The sequence below is a fragment of the Rhinoraja longicauda genome, chromosome 9, assembly GCF_053455715.1.
Source record: "Rhinoraja longicauda isolate Sanriku21f chromosome 9, sRhiLon1.1, whole genome shotgun sequence".
Classification (NCBI taxonomy): Eukaryota; Metazoa; Chordata; class Chondrichthyes; order Rajiformes; family Arhynchobatidae; genus Rhinoraja; species Rhinoraja longicauda.
The window spans coordinates 38,482,430-38,501,246 of record NC_135961.1 but is presented as its reverse complement, the minus strand read 5'-3'; the positions used below and the strand labels follow the sequence as shown (position 1 = coordinate 38,501,246).

General features: G+C 43.3%; 1 protein-coding gene across 3 annotated transcripts in view; it reads left to right on the top strand.

Moving 5' to 3' along the window:
- agpat4 (1-acylglycerol-3-phosphate O-acyltransferase 4 (lysophosphatidic acid acyltransferase, delta)) overlaps positions 1-18,817 on the top strand; it is a 108,778-nt gene that overhangs the window by 28,649 nt on the left and 61,312 nt on the right. For all 3 annotated transcript variants that reach the window (XM_078405207.1, XM_078405208.1, XM_078405209.1), the window contains exon 2: positions 10,311-10,542. In XM_078405207.1, the coding sequence (XP_078261333.1) occupies positions 10,365-10,542 (178 nt within the window). In that variant the 5' untranslated portion in view covers positions 10,311-10,364. The remainder of the gene's footprint in view (positions 1-10,310; positions 10,543-18,817) is intronic.

The following is an 18,817-nucleotide window of genomic DNA, read 5'->3' as shown; positions in this document are numbered from 1 at the left end:
TTGATAACTCTTGTAGGACTTCCTCGATCATAGGAATTGGGTGTCTTTCTCTGATTATTGCTTCAATGGCTCTCCTCATGTCCACGCACAGTCTGATATCATTATTGGGTTTTGGCACTATCACTACTGGACTCACCCATGGTGTTGAATGTTCAACTGGCTCGATAATGTCCTGATCAATCAACTCTACTTTTCCACGAAGTCCAAATGGCGTTCTCCGCACTGGTTGTGCTCTTGGCTTAACAGTTACATCAATGGCTAACTTCACTTGCCGGCCTCTCAATTTTCCAACTCCTTGGAACACAGAATGAAATTCCTGCTTCATGTCATCATATGACTGCACTGAATTGATATGCACTCCGATGTGAAGCACTCCCAGCTCTCGAGCTGTATTTCTGCTGAGCAGGGGTTCTCCTTTCTCCTCTATCACCACGAATTCTGCAACAGCTTTTCTATCTCCGACTTCTACGTCTGCCGTGAAGCATCCAATGGTCTGCAACGGTTCAGTTGCAGTGTATGGATATAACTTCCTACTACACCTCCTTGACATGCACTTGATTTTCTGCTGTTTCAAGCATTCCCACAGTGATCTGTCAATTACGTTGCTGTCGCTACCAGAATCTATAATCACTGGCACTGTAACACCTCTGATGGTCACTGCAACTTTTTCCAGATGGCTATCATTCAATGCAAACTGATAATCCCTTTTAATAGCATGCTCACTGTCCTCATCACTTCCGAAATCATCTTCTACGTGACGGACGTGACTCTTCTTTTTCTGCCACGGTCTGTCTATCTTGTCACTGGACTTCACTTTCTCCCTTGCCTTGGAAGATTCACTTTTGTAATCCCTTGTATTGTCCCTGGCCTTACTTTTACATTTCTTTGCAAAATGATCTTTGCCTCCACATTTCCTACACGTTCTACCTTTTGCTGGACAACATGCATCTTTCCCTACGTGACCCATGTTGCCACACCTGTAACACTCAATCTCACGTTCAGGCTTGCATCTTTGTCTCCCATGGGACAACCAATTAACTTGCCCAGTCTTGGAATCTTTCAATTTCATGCTGTGAAACTGTCCCTCAACAGCTTCCAGTGCTGCCGCAATCGACAAAGCATCATTTAAGTTTAACTCACCGCCTTTTTCTAGCAGCCTTCTCCTGAGCTTGTCTGACCTGCAATGTTGGACAACCTGATCCAATATCTGGTTTTCCACATCAGCAGCCACATATTTGCATCCTACAGACACCTGTCTGAGTCTCGTGACAAATTGAGCAACAGTTTCGCCCACTTCCTGTTGTTTTGTGGAATAAATAGCGTTGAAATGTAGCATTCGATACCACCACATAATGACTGTTCAATGCATCAACGGCTTTCTTGTATTCATCCTTCATTCCGGTGTCAGGGAGTGTTTTAAACATTTCTCGAACTGCAGGCCCCGCAGTGAAGAGAAGCAACGCTCTCCGCTGTGCCTTCTGCGCCGACGTATTCTCATCAAGAAAGAGCCCGCGACTGTCGGCGTAGGCTTCGAATTCCTCCAGCCAAGCTTTCCATTTCATGCTGACAGTACTCGCATCACCCGTCGGATCAAAGTGTGGAACTTCACGAAGTGCTAAGAAATTAGCTCCAGCGACAGCCATTACAACCTCTTTCTAACCTTTTTTTTCCAGCAGGTAGTCTCGGATTCAGAATCCAAAATATCCAGAATATCCAAATATCCAGAATATCCAAAATATCCTCGTCGCCAATGTCACATCTTTGACTCAGATGTGTAATAATGAAGCAGACACAATCCGTGGTGATTACATTACTTAGTTTCTATGTTTATTGTTTCTCCCGACTGCGACCTTCCAGGCCTTGCAGCCCTCAGCACACACAGCAAGCACACTCTCCCGCTCTCCGGTCACCTGATACACATGTCACGATATTTGCATATCAACATCATGACTCATCATCATGACAGGCCCAGCTTGAGTGTTTATTCTGCTGAAATATGATTAATTTGGGTCATCCATGCAAGCCAATTTTAGTGATTTATCTGGATCAGTTTGTCTCGGCATCAACAGGTGGTGTATGTTACATTGTCATTTCCAAGGGACCTGAAGTCGAGTGGGGGGGGGGGGGGGTGGGAAATTGGGTGTGGAATTGGGTGTGGATTTCAAGTTTGAGTATGATTTAAAAAAAAATTAAAATCCTGTTGGGGTGTTGTCTAGATGTGACGTTCATTTTTATCTGTGTTTCACGTAGGCCCTGGTAGTAGCAGGGTGTGCCCCGTGGTACAGAATTTAATGATAACATTGACTGGGCTTGGGCATGGTTCAAGGTTGCTACAATCACGAGCTGATACTGTTCAGGGTGTGGTCAATTAAGTAATCCATGATGACTGGTTTCTCGGTATCGTCTTCCCCTCTGTTTGGTGCCAGAATTGGGTGACATCTGCTCCTTGAACGGTGAATGAGGATATTCATTATAGTTTAAAGTGTGTTTTCTGGGTAGCATTATGTTTGGCTTGGTTGGCAGGGTATGATGCTTGGTAAGAGAATATCATGTATTTTGTTTTCTTGGATGTCTGTTTCAACTTTGACTTTGCATTACATTCGGGGAATGACAGCTCACGGTGTGTTTGATTAAATGAGTAGAATCATAGGTGGTTTCCTCAATGTCTGCTTTAACATTGCTTTGGTGTCACAGTTAGACAGTGGCAGGCTGACATGGTGTCACAATTTTTTAGATCGGGTATGGAAAGAATAATAAATGCTTTGATCAGGTTCAAATCGACTGGAATGATTTTAGTTTTGTACCAGGGCAGACAACGTAGAATTGGAGTTCATGGGCTTTGTGGAGAGGAGAGGGAGTGTTGACTAACTGGTACACACTGCAAATGCTGGGGATGGAGTGGTTACAATGATGGATAGGATGGCATTAATGCAGGCTACATTTTCCTGAATATCATGGGTTCAGACGGCCTGACCAGAAGAATGGATAGTTTAAGAGCTTTAAAAAATCTAGAAAATTGTAGGGGAAATTGTAGGGTTTTTTCTAGTTGTTTACATCACATGGAATGAATTAAATTAGCTGAAGACAGGTTTCTGTGGTGGCCGCAGGCTTATGTGGTCATTTACTTGACCCTATTGGCTGAAGGTGGTTACTCCCACTTCAGTTTTATATCTTCTTGATAAAGCCCAGGATTGAGGATGGAAATGTATTGAGAACCTATTGAGCAATGAGCAAAGTGCTGGAGGAACATAGCAGGTCTGGCTGCATCTGTGGAAGGAATGGATAAGTGATGTAGCATGGTTACCAACCAATATTTGCAATTTGCTCTGTTGGTTGAGGAATTGCTTAGGTGGGTCTTTAGCAGAGGTCCCTAATTACTTGTGTATCCCCCTTCTAAATGTATTCATTGCCATTTATTAATTTTGGCTCTTAAATAATTGAGAGCCATTCATGTACAGAACGGTGCTTCTGGAGTTTAATATTGTAGTGCAATCTGGCGTCTCCCTTTTTAAGTGGTGTTGCTATAATATAATGTTCTCTGAACCAGGGTTGCCTTATCATTTATGATTTGTTTGGCCTATCTCTTATGATGACAGTGTTGGGCCATAGGATGCAGATTGTGATGCAATATAATTTTGCTGCTGTTGGTAACCCACAGTAATTACCCCATGAACTCCATGTTATTCCAGCTTTCTATCGGTAGCGCAGCGCACGGTAGCGCAGCGGTAGAGTTGCTGCTTTACAGCGAATGCAGCGCCGGAGACTCAGGTTCGATCCTGACTACGGGTGCTGCACTGTAAGGAGTTTGTACGTTCTCCCCGTGACCTGCGTGGGTTTTCTCCGAGATCTTCGGTTTCCTCCCACACTCCAAAGACGTACAGGTATGTAGGTTAATTGGCTGGGTAAATGTAAATGTAAAAATTGTCCCTAGTGGGTGTAGGATAGTGTTAATGTACGGGGATCACTGGGCGGCACGGACTTGGAGGGCCGAAAAGGCCTGTTTCCGGCTGTATATATATGATATGATATATATCCATTCTCTGCATGAAAAATGAAAAGGTCTGGAATTACATGGAGCCAAGAACACTTTTTTCTTTCCAAAAGGATTTTATGAACTGAGCCTATTCTGGATAGGGAAGTGTGATATTCAATATTGGTAGAGCTCAGTTCTTGGGAGCTATTTGAAGCAATGTAATTCATGTAAATCTGACAGAGCAATCTGCATTAAAAACAGAAAGTAAAATGACACAAGAAAATGGGAGCCACCTGACTCTCAAGCTTGCCCTGATCCAGAAGATGCAGGATCATTCCATTCCAAAGAGGAAGAAAGATTTCAAGGGGAGTAAGAGCAACTGTGGCTGACAAGGGAAGTTAGAGATGGAATAAAACTAAAAGAAAAGATGTACTACATAGCAAAGAGTAACAGGAAGCCAGAGGATTGGGCAACTTTCAAACGACAACAGAAAGTAACAAAAAGGGCAATACAGGCTGAACAGATGAGGTACGAAGCGAAGCTGGCCAAGAATATAAAGGTCAGTAAAAGCTTCTTTATGTATGTTAAGAGAAAAAGATTAGTAAGGACAAATGTGGGTCCCTTGAAGGCAGAAACGGGTGAAATTATTATGGGTAACAAGGAAATGGCGGAAGAGTTGAACAGGTACTTCGGATCTGTCTTCACTAAGGAAGACACAAACAATCTCCCAGATGTACTAGAGGACAGAGGATCTAGGGAGACAGAGGAACTGATAGAAATTTGCATTAGGCGAGAAATAGTATTGGGTAGACTGATGGGACTGAACGCTGATAAATTCCCAGGGCCTGATGGTCTGCATCCCAGAGTACTCACGGAGGTGGCTCTAGAAATCGTGGACGCATTGGTGATCATTTTGCAATGTTCAATAAATTCAGGATCAGTTCCTGTGGATTGGAGGGTAGCTAATGTTATCCCACTTTTCAAGAAAGGAGCGAGAGAGAAAACGGAATTATATACTAGTTAACTTGACATCGGTGGTGGGGAAGATGCTGGAGTTAATTATTAAAGAGGTAATAACGGCACATTTGGATGGCAGTAAAAGGATTGGTCCAAGTCAGCATGGATTTATGAGGGAGAAATCCTGCTTGATTAATCTTCGGGAAATTTTTGAGGATGTGACGAGTAAAATGGATGAGGGAGAGCCAATGGATGTAGTGTATCTAGACTTTCAGAAAGCCTTTGATAAGGTCCCACGGGAGGTTGGTGAGAAAAATTATTGGTATTGGGGGTAGAGTATTGACATGGATAGAGAATTGGTTGGCAGACAGGAAGCAAAGAGTAGGAATAAACGGGTCCTTTTCAGAATGGCAGGCAGTGGCGAATGGAGTGCCGCAAGGCTCGGTGCTGGGGCCGCAACTATATACAATATTTATTAATGATTTGGATGATGGAATTAGAAGTAACAATAGCAAGTTTGCAGATGACACAAAGCTGGATAGCAGTGTAAACTGCAAAGAGGATGTTAGGAGGTTGCAGGGTGACTTGGACAGGTTGAGTAAGTGGGCAGATGCATGGCAGATGCAATATAATGTAGTTAAATTTGAGGTTATCCACTTTGGCGGCAAAACAAGGAGGCAGATTATTATCTCAATGGTGTGAGATTAGGTAAAGGGGAAGGGCAACGAGACCTTGATGTCCTTGTACACCAGACACTGAAAGTAAGGGTGCAGGTCCAGCAGGCAGTGAAGAAAGCTAATGGCACGTTGGCCTTCATAACGAGAAGATTTGAGTATAGGAGCAAGGAGGTCCTATTTCAGTTGTACTTGGTGAGACCACATCTAGAGTATTGTGTGCAGTTTTGGCCTCCTAATTTGAGGAAGGACGTCCTTGCTATTGAGGCAGTGCAGCGTAGGTTCACAAGGTTAACCCTTGGGATGGAGGGAATGTCATATGAGGAAAGATTGGAAAGACTGGGCTTGTATTCACTGGAGTTTAGAAGGATGAGAGGGGATCTTATAGAGACGTATAAAATTATAAAAGGGCTGGACAAGCTAGATGCAGGAAAAATGTTCCCAATGTTGGGGAGTCTAGAACCAGGGGCCACAGTCTAAGAATAAAGGGGAGGCCATTTAAAACTGAGGTGAGAAGAAACTTTTTCACCCTGAAAGTTGTGAATTTGTGGAAATCTCTGCCACAGAAGGCAGTGGAGGCCAATTCACTGGATGAATTTAAAAGATAGAGCTCTAGAGGCGAGTGGAATCAAGGGATATGGAGAGAAGGTAGGCACAGGTTACTGATTATGGATGATCACAATGAATGGCGGTACTGGCTCGAAGGGCCAACTGGCGGCCTCCTGCACCTATTTTCTGTTTCTATGCTTACCCAAGGATTCAGCAGTTCCTCTATGCTGGATCCCCGTAGCACTTGGTCACTATTTTTTAAACTATTAACCTCTTTCACTTTAAATGACCTAGTCTACGCAACTCTCTGCGATGTAGATTTGTGAGATTCACTACTCTCTTCAAGAAGAAATTTCATACAGATGTTTTAAATGATTGATTCCCCCCCCCCATCCAATCTTGAAACTGTTGGCTAAAACCATAAACGGGTCGGTTTAATCTGAGAAATAGATGTACGAATGGAAATGGTCCTGTGAGGGTAATTGGTGCAACTTTATTGAAGGGATTATAGGAAAGAAAGAACCAAAATAAAGTTGGACTGCTAGATTAGATTGAAACTATCAACTGTTAAAAGGAGTAGAAAAGTCGAGAAAAATTACGAGGCAGCACAGGTAATTGTAGCTGTTGTTGCAGTACAGAACTTTATTGTCATTCGGTACAAATACCGAACGAAATTACAGCAGCCACAAAACACAACAAAAAAAAAAAGAAAAAAGTACACAGGACACACGACCCCAAGACAAACATCCATCACAGTGAGTCCAAACACCCCCTCACTGTGATGGAAGGCAACAAAACTTCCACTCTCTTCCCCCCACGCCCACGGACAGGCAGCTCGACCCCTACCGAGGCGACCGACATGCACAACCCCCGCAAGGGGATGGAAGGCCCCGCGGCCGAGCCACACCGGCCGCTGCCAAGTCCCGCGGCCGAGCCGCGGCGGCGATGTTAAGTCCAGCGGCTGAGCCGCGCCGGGCGATGGAAGGCCCCGTGGCTGTGCCGGGCGCTGAACCGTTCCGCGGCAGAGCCGTGCCGGGCGATGGAAGGCCCCGCGGCCGAGCCGCACTGAGCGCTGAGACGTCCCGCGGCCGTACCGGGCGATGGAAGGCCCCGTGGCCGCGCCGGGCACTGTTAGGTCCCGCAGCCGAGCCGCGCCGGCGATGCTAAGTCCAGCGGCCGAGCCACGCCGGGCGATGGAAGGCCCCGCGGGCGATGGAAGGCCCCGCGGCCGAGTTGCGCCCCGGGGAAGAGACCTAATTAAAAAAAGGTTTCCCCGCCCCACCCCACACATACACAGCCAAAAACAGAAACAAAAACCATCCCAACACCGACACAAACAACAAAAAAAAGGAAAAAATACAGACAGACTGCCAGAGAGCCGCAGCCGTTAGGCGCAGCCACACGTGACACACGGATTGTAACGGATAAGATTTTAGACTGACCACTAAATGCTCTTTCTCATTTCCCTAGATCTCATTCCCTAGAACTGACATCATTCCGAGGACAGTATTTTCTTTTGAACCCATGACAATAAATGCTGCAATTACTTGTTGTTTCAGTTTATATATTCCACAGAAATTTTCTATGTGAAATTTGAGACTCTGCCACATAGTGGCACGTCATTTGGCAACATTGTAGACTCCCACATGCAGAATGCAAATGCTGGAATGTTTTGTATGCTTAACACTTCTATGTCCATCTATATGCAGTACCTGTATTATTTCCCTCTTTATTTATTATTTGTCTGTATGGAGTTTGTATGTTCGTTCCGTGACCTGCGTAGGTTTTCTCCGAAATCTTCGGTTTCCTCCCAAAGACTTGCAGGTTTGTAGGTTAATTGGTTTGGTATAAAAAAAATGTAAATTGTCCCCAGTATAGGATAATGTTAATGCGTGGGGAGCGCTGGTTGGTGCGGACTCGGTGAACCGAAGGGCCTGTTTCCGCACTGTAGACCCTAAACTAAACTATTCTCTGCAAAAATGTGAGAATAAATGCAGTTTATTCTAATTTTTCACTTGTTATTATTTCATGCTTTTACTGGTCTTTGTTTTTCATTTATTCCTCCTCTTGCTATTCTGAGTAATGTACTTGCAATCAGAATATTGAAATCGTACAGCGCAGGAGAACCAGTCTACCATTGAGTTAGCAGTGTTTTCTGAAGAGCAATTCAGTCAGTCCCATTCCACACTTGTCTGTATCACAATTTATTTTCTCCCGTATTTATTTGAAGAGCTCTTTCTCTTTTGAAAGCTAGGGGCATTGAGAACACTATCAACATTGATCAGATATTAATATATTGGGATTTTCCATTTTCAGTTATTATTTTTAGTGAATGCCTTGCAAATCTTCAATTTTTATCTTGTGCTTCAATTGTTTTGCTACTCAACCTTTTGCTTTTTTTCTCTTTAGTCCTGCCAGTTCTCTCTCTTTCTCTGACCTGCTTATCTTCGCAAATGCATTGTCAATAATGATTGCTGATCTTCCAGGATGGCGAGGCATTAAAGATTAATCTCCAGAACACTGCAACAAACAACCAGGGAGGATAAAAATTATTGGGGCAATATAAAATTGTATGCTTGTTTTTATTTTGAGAACATGTAATTATTAATTCTAAAATTATAGATTTGATAATTGGCTAAATGGTGGATAAATACCACCAAGACCAAGGAGCTGATTATCAACTTCCGTAGGTCACACAACGGGGACAGTGTGGAGAGAGTGTCCAGCTTCAAGTTTCTGGGCACTCACATTTCGGAGGACTTTGCTCCGTTCATCTTTCCCTCGATCCTGACTAATCTCCCAGTTCCTGCCGCTGAAAAACATCTCCCCCAACATGATGCTGCCACCACCATGCTGCACCGTAGGTATGGTATTGGCCAGGTGATGCCTGGTTTCCTCCAGACGTGACACTTGGCATTCAGGCCAAAGAGTTCAATCTTGGTTTCATCAGACCAGAGAATCTTGTTTTACATGGTCTGAGAATCCTTTTGCAGACCTCCCAGCCCTTCTGAATTTGGCGGAAAGTTTCCGCTTTCTTATTTCATTTCCGCCATTTGGATTTCGGCCCACATTTTTCTGCAATACACGCCTTGCCTCGATCCGCCCCGGCCTCGCCGCTGGCCTCGCCTCGCCTCTCGTCCCCGGCCTCGCCTCTCGTCGCCGGCCCGACCTCGCCTCTCGTCGCTGGCCCGGTCTTGTTGCCGGCCCGGCCTCGCCTCACGCCACAGAGCGTGAGGCCCGTTGATGTTGAGAGGGAAGAGAGGGCTTGGGGTGCGGGGGACTGGGGCAGGGGAGTGGGAGGAGGGAATGGGGGTTGGAGGGGTGTGAGTGGAAGGGGAGGAGAGGTGGGGGAGGGGGAGTGGATTTGAAGGGGGGAGGGGAGTAGAGGTGGGGGGTTTGGGGTGAGGGGGAGGGGTGGGGGGGATATGGACCATTGTGATTTGCTGTTGAAGACCACTGGAGCAAGTATGTCTTCAATTAAATTAGGTATGTGCAGTTTTTTAAAAATGAAACACTTTCTTCTACAAGGAGATATTTAGAATGATCTTGTGAACATTTCAAAGTATAAAGAGGAACTGATGAAGTAGATTGTACTGCTTGGGTAGTCTGGGGTGGGAAACCATTATGAAACGTTTGATAACGTATGTTTTTTGGAGTGAATTTGAGAGACATGCATCAGTGAGAAAGTTTAAAATTCTTCTGCAAAATGCAGTTGATACCAGGTCAGGGGTTGATTTTAAATCTGAGACTATTGATGTTTTGTTAATCAAAATTGGTAGGGGACATGTGCCCTGTGCGGATGTGATAAAGTGCCTCATATTTTGCTGAATTGTGTGGCAATCTGAGAGAAGCTGAGTTTCTCGAACTCCATTGAACGGGCCATTAGAGTTGACTGTTCAAGGAGCGAATGCACAGGCATTATTCCAAGTATTGGCCATTTTAAGGTGCTGTTATTTATTGTTTTAACTTTGTTTTACTCAGCACCCACATTTGTTTGTTTTTTTGTTGCATGGGTTTTGTTGCATTCTGGTAAGTCACTTGTTCAGGTTTTTAAAGAAAAAATCCTTGTTTGACAACATTTGGATTGCAATCTGATTTGTTTGATCTCTTTCTAACCAGTGATTTGTATCTAATGAATGGTGTGCCTTGTATTGCAGGTGTTCTTTAAGACGTCTGAACATTTTGTGTTTATGTCGGAAACCTCATAAACTATGGGTATCATAGCCTTCTTGAAATCTCAGTTCATCTGCCACCTTCTTATATGTTACATCTTTGTAATGACTGGACTCATCATCAATTTTCTTCAGTTGTGCACACTACCTATATGGCTGATCAACAAACAATTGTACAGGCGAATCAACTGCAGATTGGCTTACTGTATTGCCAGCCGTAAGTAAACTTTTCACTAATCTATGTGCAATTTTTACATGAAAGAAACTAAATCTGCAATTTTAATTAATATATATTACTTTTACTACCTTTTGTTATGCTGATACACTACACAGTGACAGTTTGGTCAATTGATGAAGAATGTGTGTAATGCTGGAAACTAAACCTATTCTGTGTTTGGAAATGTGTAGTTACTAAAAAGCTTTTGAATTGCTGTACGCAACCAATACTCTTTCAAAAGAGTTTGTAATATTGTAATATTGCATGTCCACGAATAGGGAAAACAATGATTTTACCACAATTAGGTATATTCTGAACAAAATAACATGGGATGATATTACCATTGGTGCAGGCATTTCCTCTTGTACATTGGTCCCGCAACCTGCTTTGAAAGTGTTATAGACAATAGACAATAGGTGCAGGAGTAGGCCATTCAGCCCTTCGAGCCAGCACCGCCATTCAATGCGATCATGGCTGATCACTCTCAATCAGTACCCCGTTCCTGCCTTCTCCCCATACCCCCTCACTCCGCTATCCTTAAGAGCTCTATCCAGCTCTCTTGAAAGCATCCAACGAACTGGCCTCCACTGCCTTCTGAGGCAGAGAATTCCACACCTTCACCACTCTCTGACTGAAAAAGTTCTTCCTCATCTCCGTTCTAAATGGCCTACCCCTTATTCTTAAACTGTGGCCCCTTGTTCTGGACTCCCCCAACATTGGGAACATGTTTCCTGCCTCTAATGTGTCCAATCCCCTAATTATCTTGTATGTTTCAATAAGATCCCCCCTCATCCTTCTAAATTCCAGTGTATACAAGCCCAATCGCTCCAGCCTTTCAACATACGACAGTCCCGCCATTCCGGGAATTAACCTAGTGAACCTACGCTGCACGCCCTCCATAGCAAGAATATCCTTCCTCAAATTTGGAGACCAAAACTGCACACAGTACTCCAGGTGCGGTCTCACCAGGGCCCGGTACAACTGTAGAAGGACCTCTTTGCTCCTATACTCAACTCCTCTTGTTATGAAGGCCAACATTCCATTGGCTTTCTTCACTGCCTGCTGTGATTCTCTGTATGCAGGCGTCGAATAGTGTGTGCCCCAGGCTGAACACTGATTGCTTGTGAAATTAATACAATCACAGTTGGTTTCTGAAAAGCTTGAAGAACCTATAAATTCTTTAGCATAGTTCGTGCAGCAATACAACAGCTATCCGAGTGCATTTTATTTAAAACCTGATTGCCTACTTTTAGTAGGTGATTCAAAATGATATATATGTAAGGAGGTCACTTGGCATGCAATGACCTGAAACAATTATTATTGTCTAGCTTTAGACACAAGTGTAGTGTTACCTGGAGTAAGTGGTGTCAAAACTGAATAGATACAATACAATACAATATATCTGTATTGTCATTGTACCGGGGTACAACGAGATTGGGAATGCGCCTCCCATACGATGCAATAAATTAATTAGCTAGTCAGTATTAATTTAAACAACCCAATGAAACAAATTAGAACAGTTTTAAAACAGAATAAGGTGCAAGTAGATCTGTGCCGGTTCACTGTGCGATGTGCCATCCGGCTCAGCAGGACCGGTTCATAGCAGCTATGGCCCCGGGGATAAAGCTGTTCCTGAGTCTGGAGGTGCGGGCGTAGAAGGCCTTGTAGTGTCTGCCCGATGGTAGAAGTTCCAACAGACTGTTGCAGGGGTGTGAAGAGTCTTTGTGGATGCTGGTGGCTTTTCTGAGGCATTGTGTGTTGTAGATGCCCTCCAAGGCTGGTAGCTGTGTTCCGATAGTCCTCTGAGCTCTATGGACTACGCTGAAGAGCTCTCCTCTCTGCCATGTGTTAGGATGCTCTCTATGGTGCAGTGGTAGAAGGTCAACAGCAGCTGTTGGGGCAGACCAGACTTTTTCAGTGTTCTTGGGTAGAACAGTCGTTGCTGTGCCTTCTTGACCAGCGCAGCAGTGTTATTGGACCATGTTAGGTCCTCCGAAATGTGAGTGCCCAGAAACATGAAGCTGGACACTCTCTCCACACTGTCCCCGTTGATAAAGATCGGGGCGTATTCCCCGTTGTGTGACCTACGGAAGTTGATGATCAGCTCCTTGGTCTTGGTGGTATTTAGGGACAGGTTGCTATCAGAGCACCAGTCCGCCAGGTTCTGCACCTCCGCTCTGTATTTTGTTTCATCACCGTTGGTGATCAGCCCGATCACCGTTGTGTCGTCTGCAAACTTGACAATGGTGTTGGTGTCGAATGCAGGAACACAGTCATGTGTGAATAGGGAGTAGAGCATGGGGCTCAAAACACAGCCCTGTGGTGTGCCGGTACTCATGGTGATAGTGGAGGACAGGTGCGGGCCCATTCTCACTGCCTGCGGTCGCTCTAGCAAGAGGTCCAGGATCCAGTCGCCTAACGACGAGCTGAGGCCTAGCTGGTGGAGTTTGGTGATGAGTTTTTTTTTTTTTTTTAATCAAAAATATTTATTCAAATATTAAAATAATATATACAATACAATAAAACCAAAACAGAACCCACCACCAGAATACTATACAAACAAATATACCAATTGAAACTATTATACAATTATATTACAATCCCCATCCAGGATATTGGTGATGAGCTTGGTGGGGATGACCGTGTTGAAGGCAGAGCTATAGTCGATGAATAGCATCCTCACGTATGTGCCCTGTCTCTCCAGGTGAGTCAGGGCAGTGTGAAGAGCCAGAGAGATGGCGTCCTCTGTGGATCTGTTTGCCCTGTATGCAAATTGTTGTGGGTCCAGTGAGGCAGGGATGCTGGATTTAATGTGTGAGAGGACCAGCCTTTCAAAGCACTTCATGACTATAGTTAGGGCAACCGGACGGTAGTCGTTCAGGTTGGTGATCTTTGCTTTTTTTGGCACCAGCACTATGGTAGCCGACTTCAGGCACTTGGGGACTGTAGCCAGAGATCATGACAGGTTAAAGATCCTGGTGAATACCTCAGCCAACTGTTCAGCACAGTCCCTAAGTACCCTTCCTTGAACTCCATCCGGGCCTGCAGCCTTGCGTGGGTTGACCCTTTATGGAACAGTCCTGATGTAGCCTGACTTGGAGTGTTTCCAGAATTCTCTGCTTTTACTGCTGATTGCTGGATAGCAAATTTAACACCATGATTTAAAAAGAGAAGATAAATCACAAACCTGTTGGCAGAATATCAATCATAGGGAGAAGACTAGCATCTGTTTAAAAATTTTAAAAAAAGTAAAGGTCACTTGGAAAATATCAATGAGAATAAACAAAATTAATGCGCCTTTAGGAATCGTGTTTGACAAAGTGAGTTTTTTTGACTGGTTGAATAAACAAGGTAGAATCGATGGATGTGGTATATTGGGATTTTCAGGTCTTTAAAGTTCTGAGAAGTTAATGTGCATAATTAAGTAAAGCGTATTGAAATGGGGTTAATATATTAAAAATTGGTTGACATCAAGGAAATGGCATAGAAATAAATAGGTCGTTCAGGTGGTGACCAGTAGGGTATTGTAGGATCAGTGTTTGGGCTGCAGCTACACATAACATGTCTATAATGTGGATGAGGGAATAGGATGCAGACGGTTCAAAGTTTGATGATGCAAAAATGGGTAGGACTGTGGATAGTGAGAAAATGAAAAGTGGTTTTAAGTCAATTGGACACATTGAAAGAGTGGCAAGTAAAATGCAGATGCAGCATAACATAAGTATGAAGTTATCTGCCGGTAAGACAAAATAGAAAGGCTGAGTATTATTCTGATGGAACTTAACTGATCAGATAGGAAAGGATGTTTTCTGAGGGTCAGGGATGCCAGAATAAGAGATCATAGTTACAGGAAACTGCCTTTTGGATTGAAATAAGGAGCATTAAACAATAAGCACAGGAATAGGCCCTTGGGCTTGTGTTTGTACCGAACATGATGCCAAATTAAATTAATCTCTTTTGCCTGCGCATAATCCATATCCCTCCATTCCCTGCATGTTCATTTGTTCTAAAAGCCTCTTAAACAACACTGTTGTATCTGCCTTCTCCACGATCACCCCTGGCAGTGTGTTCCAGGCACCTAGCACCCTTTGTTTTTATATTTAAAAAATGGCCCCACACTTCTCCTTTTAAATTTTCAGCCTTTACCTTTGTTGCAAAACCCTCTTGTATTTGACACTTCCATCCTGGGAAAAGACTCTGATTGTCTACCCTATGAATGCCTCTCATAATTTTACATACTTCTAAAAGGTCTCCCCTCAGCTTCCTCCACAGAAAACAGTCCAATGTTGTCTCTCCTTATAGTTAAGACCCTTTAATCCAGGCAACATCGTAAAGTTCAATTGCATGGATCGGCTTTATCTCTTTTACAATTTATCGGCCTATCTTTGAAATGCAGTTTTTCCATTTAAAGGACTTCCTAATATATGGGGCTACATTTGTAATTTTGCATTTTATTACAGTAAAGGAAACATTTACGTAATTGTGGTGGGAATGTGACTGGTCTTGATTAAGAAGTTTTTTTGTGAAAATTTCAAAATTGGGAAGGAATTCTGCACTTCATTCTTTAAGGAATTTATTGTTTTTTTTCAGTTAGGATTTGCAACAAGAAGGCATTGTGCCCTAGACTGGGACTAAATGCACTGACAAAATTGTTATTGTTATTGCTTGAAATGCCATGCACACATAACTTGAATCAAATAGTAAGTCCATAAAATAACTTTGTAACGTTCCTCAAGGCAACATAAAAACATATTCTGAATTCCTGAGATGATTGGTAAAATACTTCCCAAAAGACTATTAACAAGTTCCTTTAATACAGGCCTTTTCGTGCCACAAAACCTGGAATCTATTGGGCAACAGTGGCCTCGCCCCCTCCCCCCTCCTCATATGCCTGATACCTGGACTATTAGAGCAAGTACCAGTTGCATTTAGGTAAGTTAAAGCAAATCAGAGCTTGCACAGAAAATGGTAGAGCCCTGGTGAGTGTTGTAGAACGGGTAGAATTCCCTGAAAGTGGCCACATTGGTAGACGGGATGATAACAAAGGCATCTATAATGCTTGATTTCATCAGTTGGGCCACTGAGTGTAAGCTGGGATGTCATGTTACAACTGTACAAGATGTTGAGACCACACTTGGAGTATTGTGTGCAGTTTTGGTCATGTAGCTCTAGGAAGGATGTCATTAAGAAACATTTGCAAGAATGTTAGTGAAACTGAAGGGCTGAGATACAAGGAAAGACTGGATGGGCTGGGGCATTTTCCATTGGAATGAAGGTGATTTAGAGGTGACCCTGTCTATATTCCTCACAATTTTTATACACCCCAATAAAATAAATAGTTCCTCTGCAGAAGAGGTTAGTGTAAACAGAGCATAGATTTAAGGGGAAAGATTTAAAGGGAACATGAGGGCCAGCTTCTGTGTCCAATTCAGCATTGCACTAACCCAGCATCGTTCTTGTAGCCAGATGGAATTTGTAGATTATAATTTGAGCCTTTTGACACTATTACCTCTATGGGGTGTGAATTACACCACTAAATGCTAACCATGGATGTTATTGGGCATCTTGCAGGGAGCTGCAGTTTGGCTGTTGGAGACAAATAACTGGTTGGCTTTCTACAATTGAAGTTGGAAAACATTGACGATTTTGCAATGGAGTATGTGGGTCATACTTTTTTGGGGATACTGCAAACGTGTAACTAATGAGGCTTATGTGTCCTATGAGGCTTCCAAAAGATACCTTGTGAAAGCAGTGGGAAAAGAAAACCGTTGGTCTTAGGCAGAAGGCAAGCCCTTGGACGGATATAATTTCACAAAATGTCATGACTTTGTGTGATCACAGTAGGTGAATGAAGTTTCACCTGTCTGATATCACCAACTTCAATGCAAGATACAAAACTATTCAATAATCATTTACTTGCCAGTGATTTTTTTGTTAGACTTGGCAATAAAATGTTCCACTGAGTGCTTTCATGCTTAAAACTGCTGGAATCCTTACTCCGTGTAATAGAATGCAACTTTTTCAGTCATTTAAGACATGACTTGTTGTGCATAATTGCAAATTGCATAACTGAGGGACTGGTATGGTTAAGTTACTGTATCTCCCCATAAGAGACTCAGCTCACTATAATTAGGACAAGGAGGTCACTCAGACCATGGACAGCAGTGGCACCTTTCCTTTTCCCCTCACAATTTCTCCTCTCATAATCTATTCTCATAGTTATGCAATGTGAAAACAGGCCCTTCGGTCCCACTTGTCCACACTGACCAACATGTTCCCTCCACACTAGTCCCACCTGCCTGTATTTGACCCATATCCCTCTAAACTACCCTATCCATGTACCTGTCCAAATGTTTCATAAATGTTTGGATAGCACCTGCATCAACTACCACCTCTGGCAGCTCATTCTATACACCCACCGCCCTATGTGTGTAAAAAAAAAAAGTAAGTTACCCCTCGGGTTCCCATTAAATCTCTCTCCCCTCACCTTAAACCTGTCATCTGGTTCTTGATTTCCCCTACTCTGGGCAAGCGATTTTGTTTACCTGATCTATTCCTCCCATGATTTTGTACACCTCTATAAGATCACCTGTCAGCCTCGTGCTCCAAGAAATAGAGTCTTGGGCTACTCAACCACTCCCTATAGCTTAGGCCCTCGAGTTCTGGCAACATCCTCGTAAATCTTATCCACATCCTTTCCAGCTTGACAACATCTTTCCTTTAACATTGTGCCCAAAACTGCACCCAATACTCTAAATGTGGCCTCACCAACGTCTTGTATAGTAGCAACATGACCTCTCAACTTTTATACTGTACTCTGACTGATGAAGGCCAATGTGCCGAAAGCCTTTTTGACCACTCTATCTACCTGTGAAATCACTTTCAATGAATGATATACCTGCACTGCTAGATCCCTCTGCGCTACAGCACTCCCCAGAGCCTTCCCATTCACTGTGTAGGTCCTGCCCAAGTTAGACCTCAAAATGTAACACCTTATGTTTCTTTGTATGAAATTCCATCGACCATTCCTCTGCCCCCCTGCGAACCGATCAAGATCCTGCTGCAATTGTTGACGACCATCTTCACTATCTGCAATACCAGCCACGTTTGTGTCATCTGCAAACTTGCTAATCAGACCTTGTGCGTTTTCATCCAAATCATTGATATAGATGAAAAACAGCAATGGGCCCAGTGCCGAAACCTGAGGCACCACTAAATCAAAATGTGTAAGTCGTCAGAGTATCCTCCCCACTAATCTATTTCCTCTTGGCAGCGGAATCTTAACAATGTGTCACTTTCTGTTGATATAATTAATTGCATCAATCTGGCCAGATGGCTGAAGATTGAAGTCATGCAGTCAATTGATTTAATATGGCTAGCCAAGAGTTCAGATGCCAATACTTGGTGCAATTAAACATTAACTGAGAAACGATTTACAAGTGGTGAAACATTTTGGTATGAGTGGCCAACAGCCATATCAAGGAACAAGAGAGCACAAGTACCAGTTTCCTGAGGGTGTGGTCATAATCAAATGTGGATTGTTTTAGATGACACACAATGACCAGCAGGACAGAATGCAGAAGCCTGGGTATGCGTTGCATCGTGAATGCCATGTCAACGAACATGGTGATTAGGATGGGGGGTGAATCTAAAACTAGAATTTAAAACTAATTCTAAACCTTGCACAAAGGCTTGTGTAGAATTTGTTGTTCATCCTTTCCAGATTAGAGATGACTATTAATGGAAGCATAATTGCGATCTCCAGCAAAATGGGCATGCAGTGGATAACATCTCTGCTTCCAGAAGCCAAATACCAGCTTTGTTGGATCAACCTGTTCTTGTGTGAGTGAGCTTATTCTCCAGCCACCAAGACTTTGAATACCAGACTCAAAAGTGCTTCCAATAGTACAAGAAGCTAAATACTTCTGCAGTAGATAAGTAGGATTGCTGAGCTATTCTCTGGCACCAATCTATAATTTTCATTGAAGATGAGAACTTTTATCAGCCCACCACTGACTGCCATATTACCAGTGTCTCAACTGTTGCCACTGGTGATTGTTGTCACTCATGTCAACAATATGCAGTCTATTTTCTAGGCCCTTAGATGCTCATGGCCACCCTCCAAGACAATTGACAATCTTTCACTAGTCATGCTGCAACCAATTGGGTGGCACTGTTGAGGAGCACTGGGACTGGAAAAGGGAAACAAAAATTAGACTCAAGGCAAATGTTTATGGATGATTTTAAATAGTATGCTTTGATTTGTAACTGTATT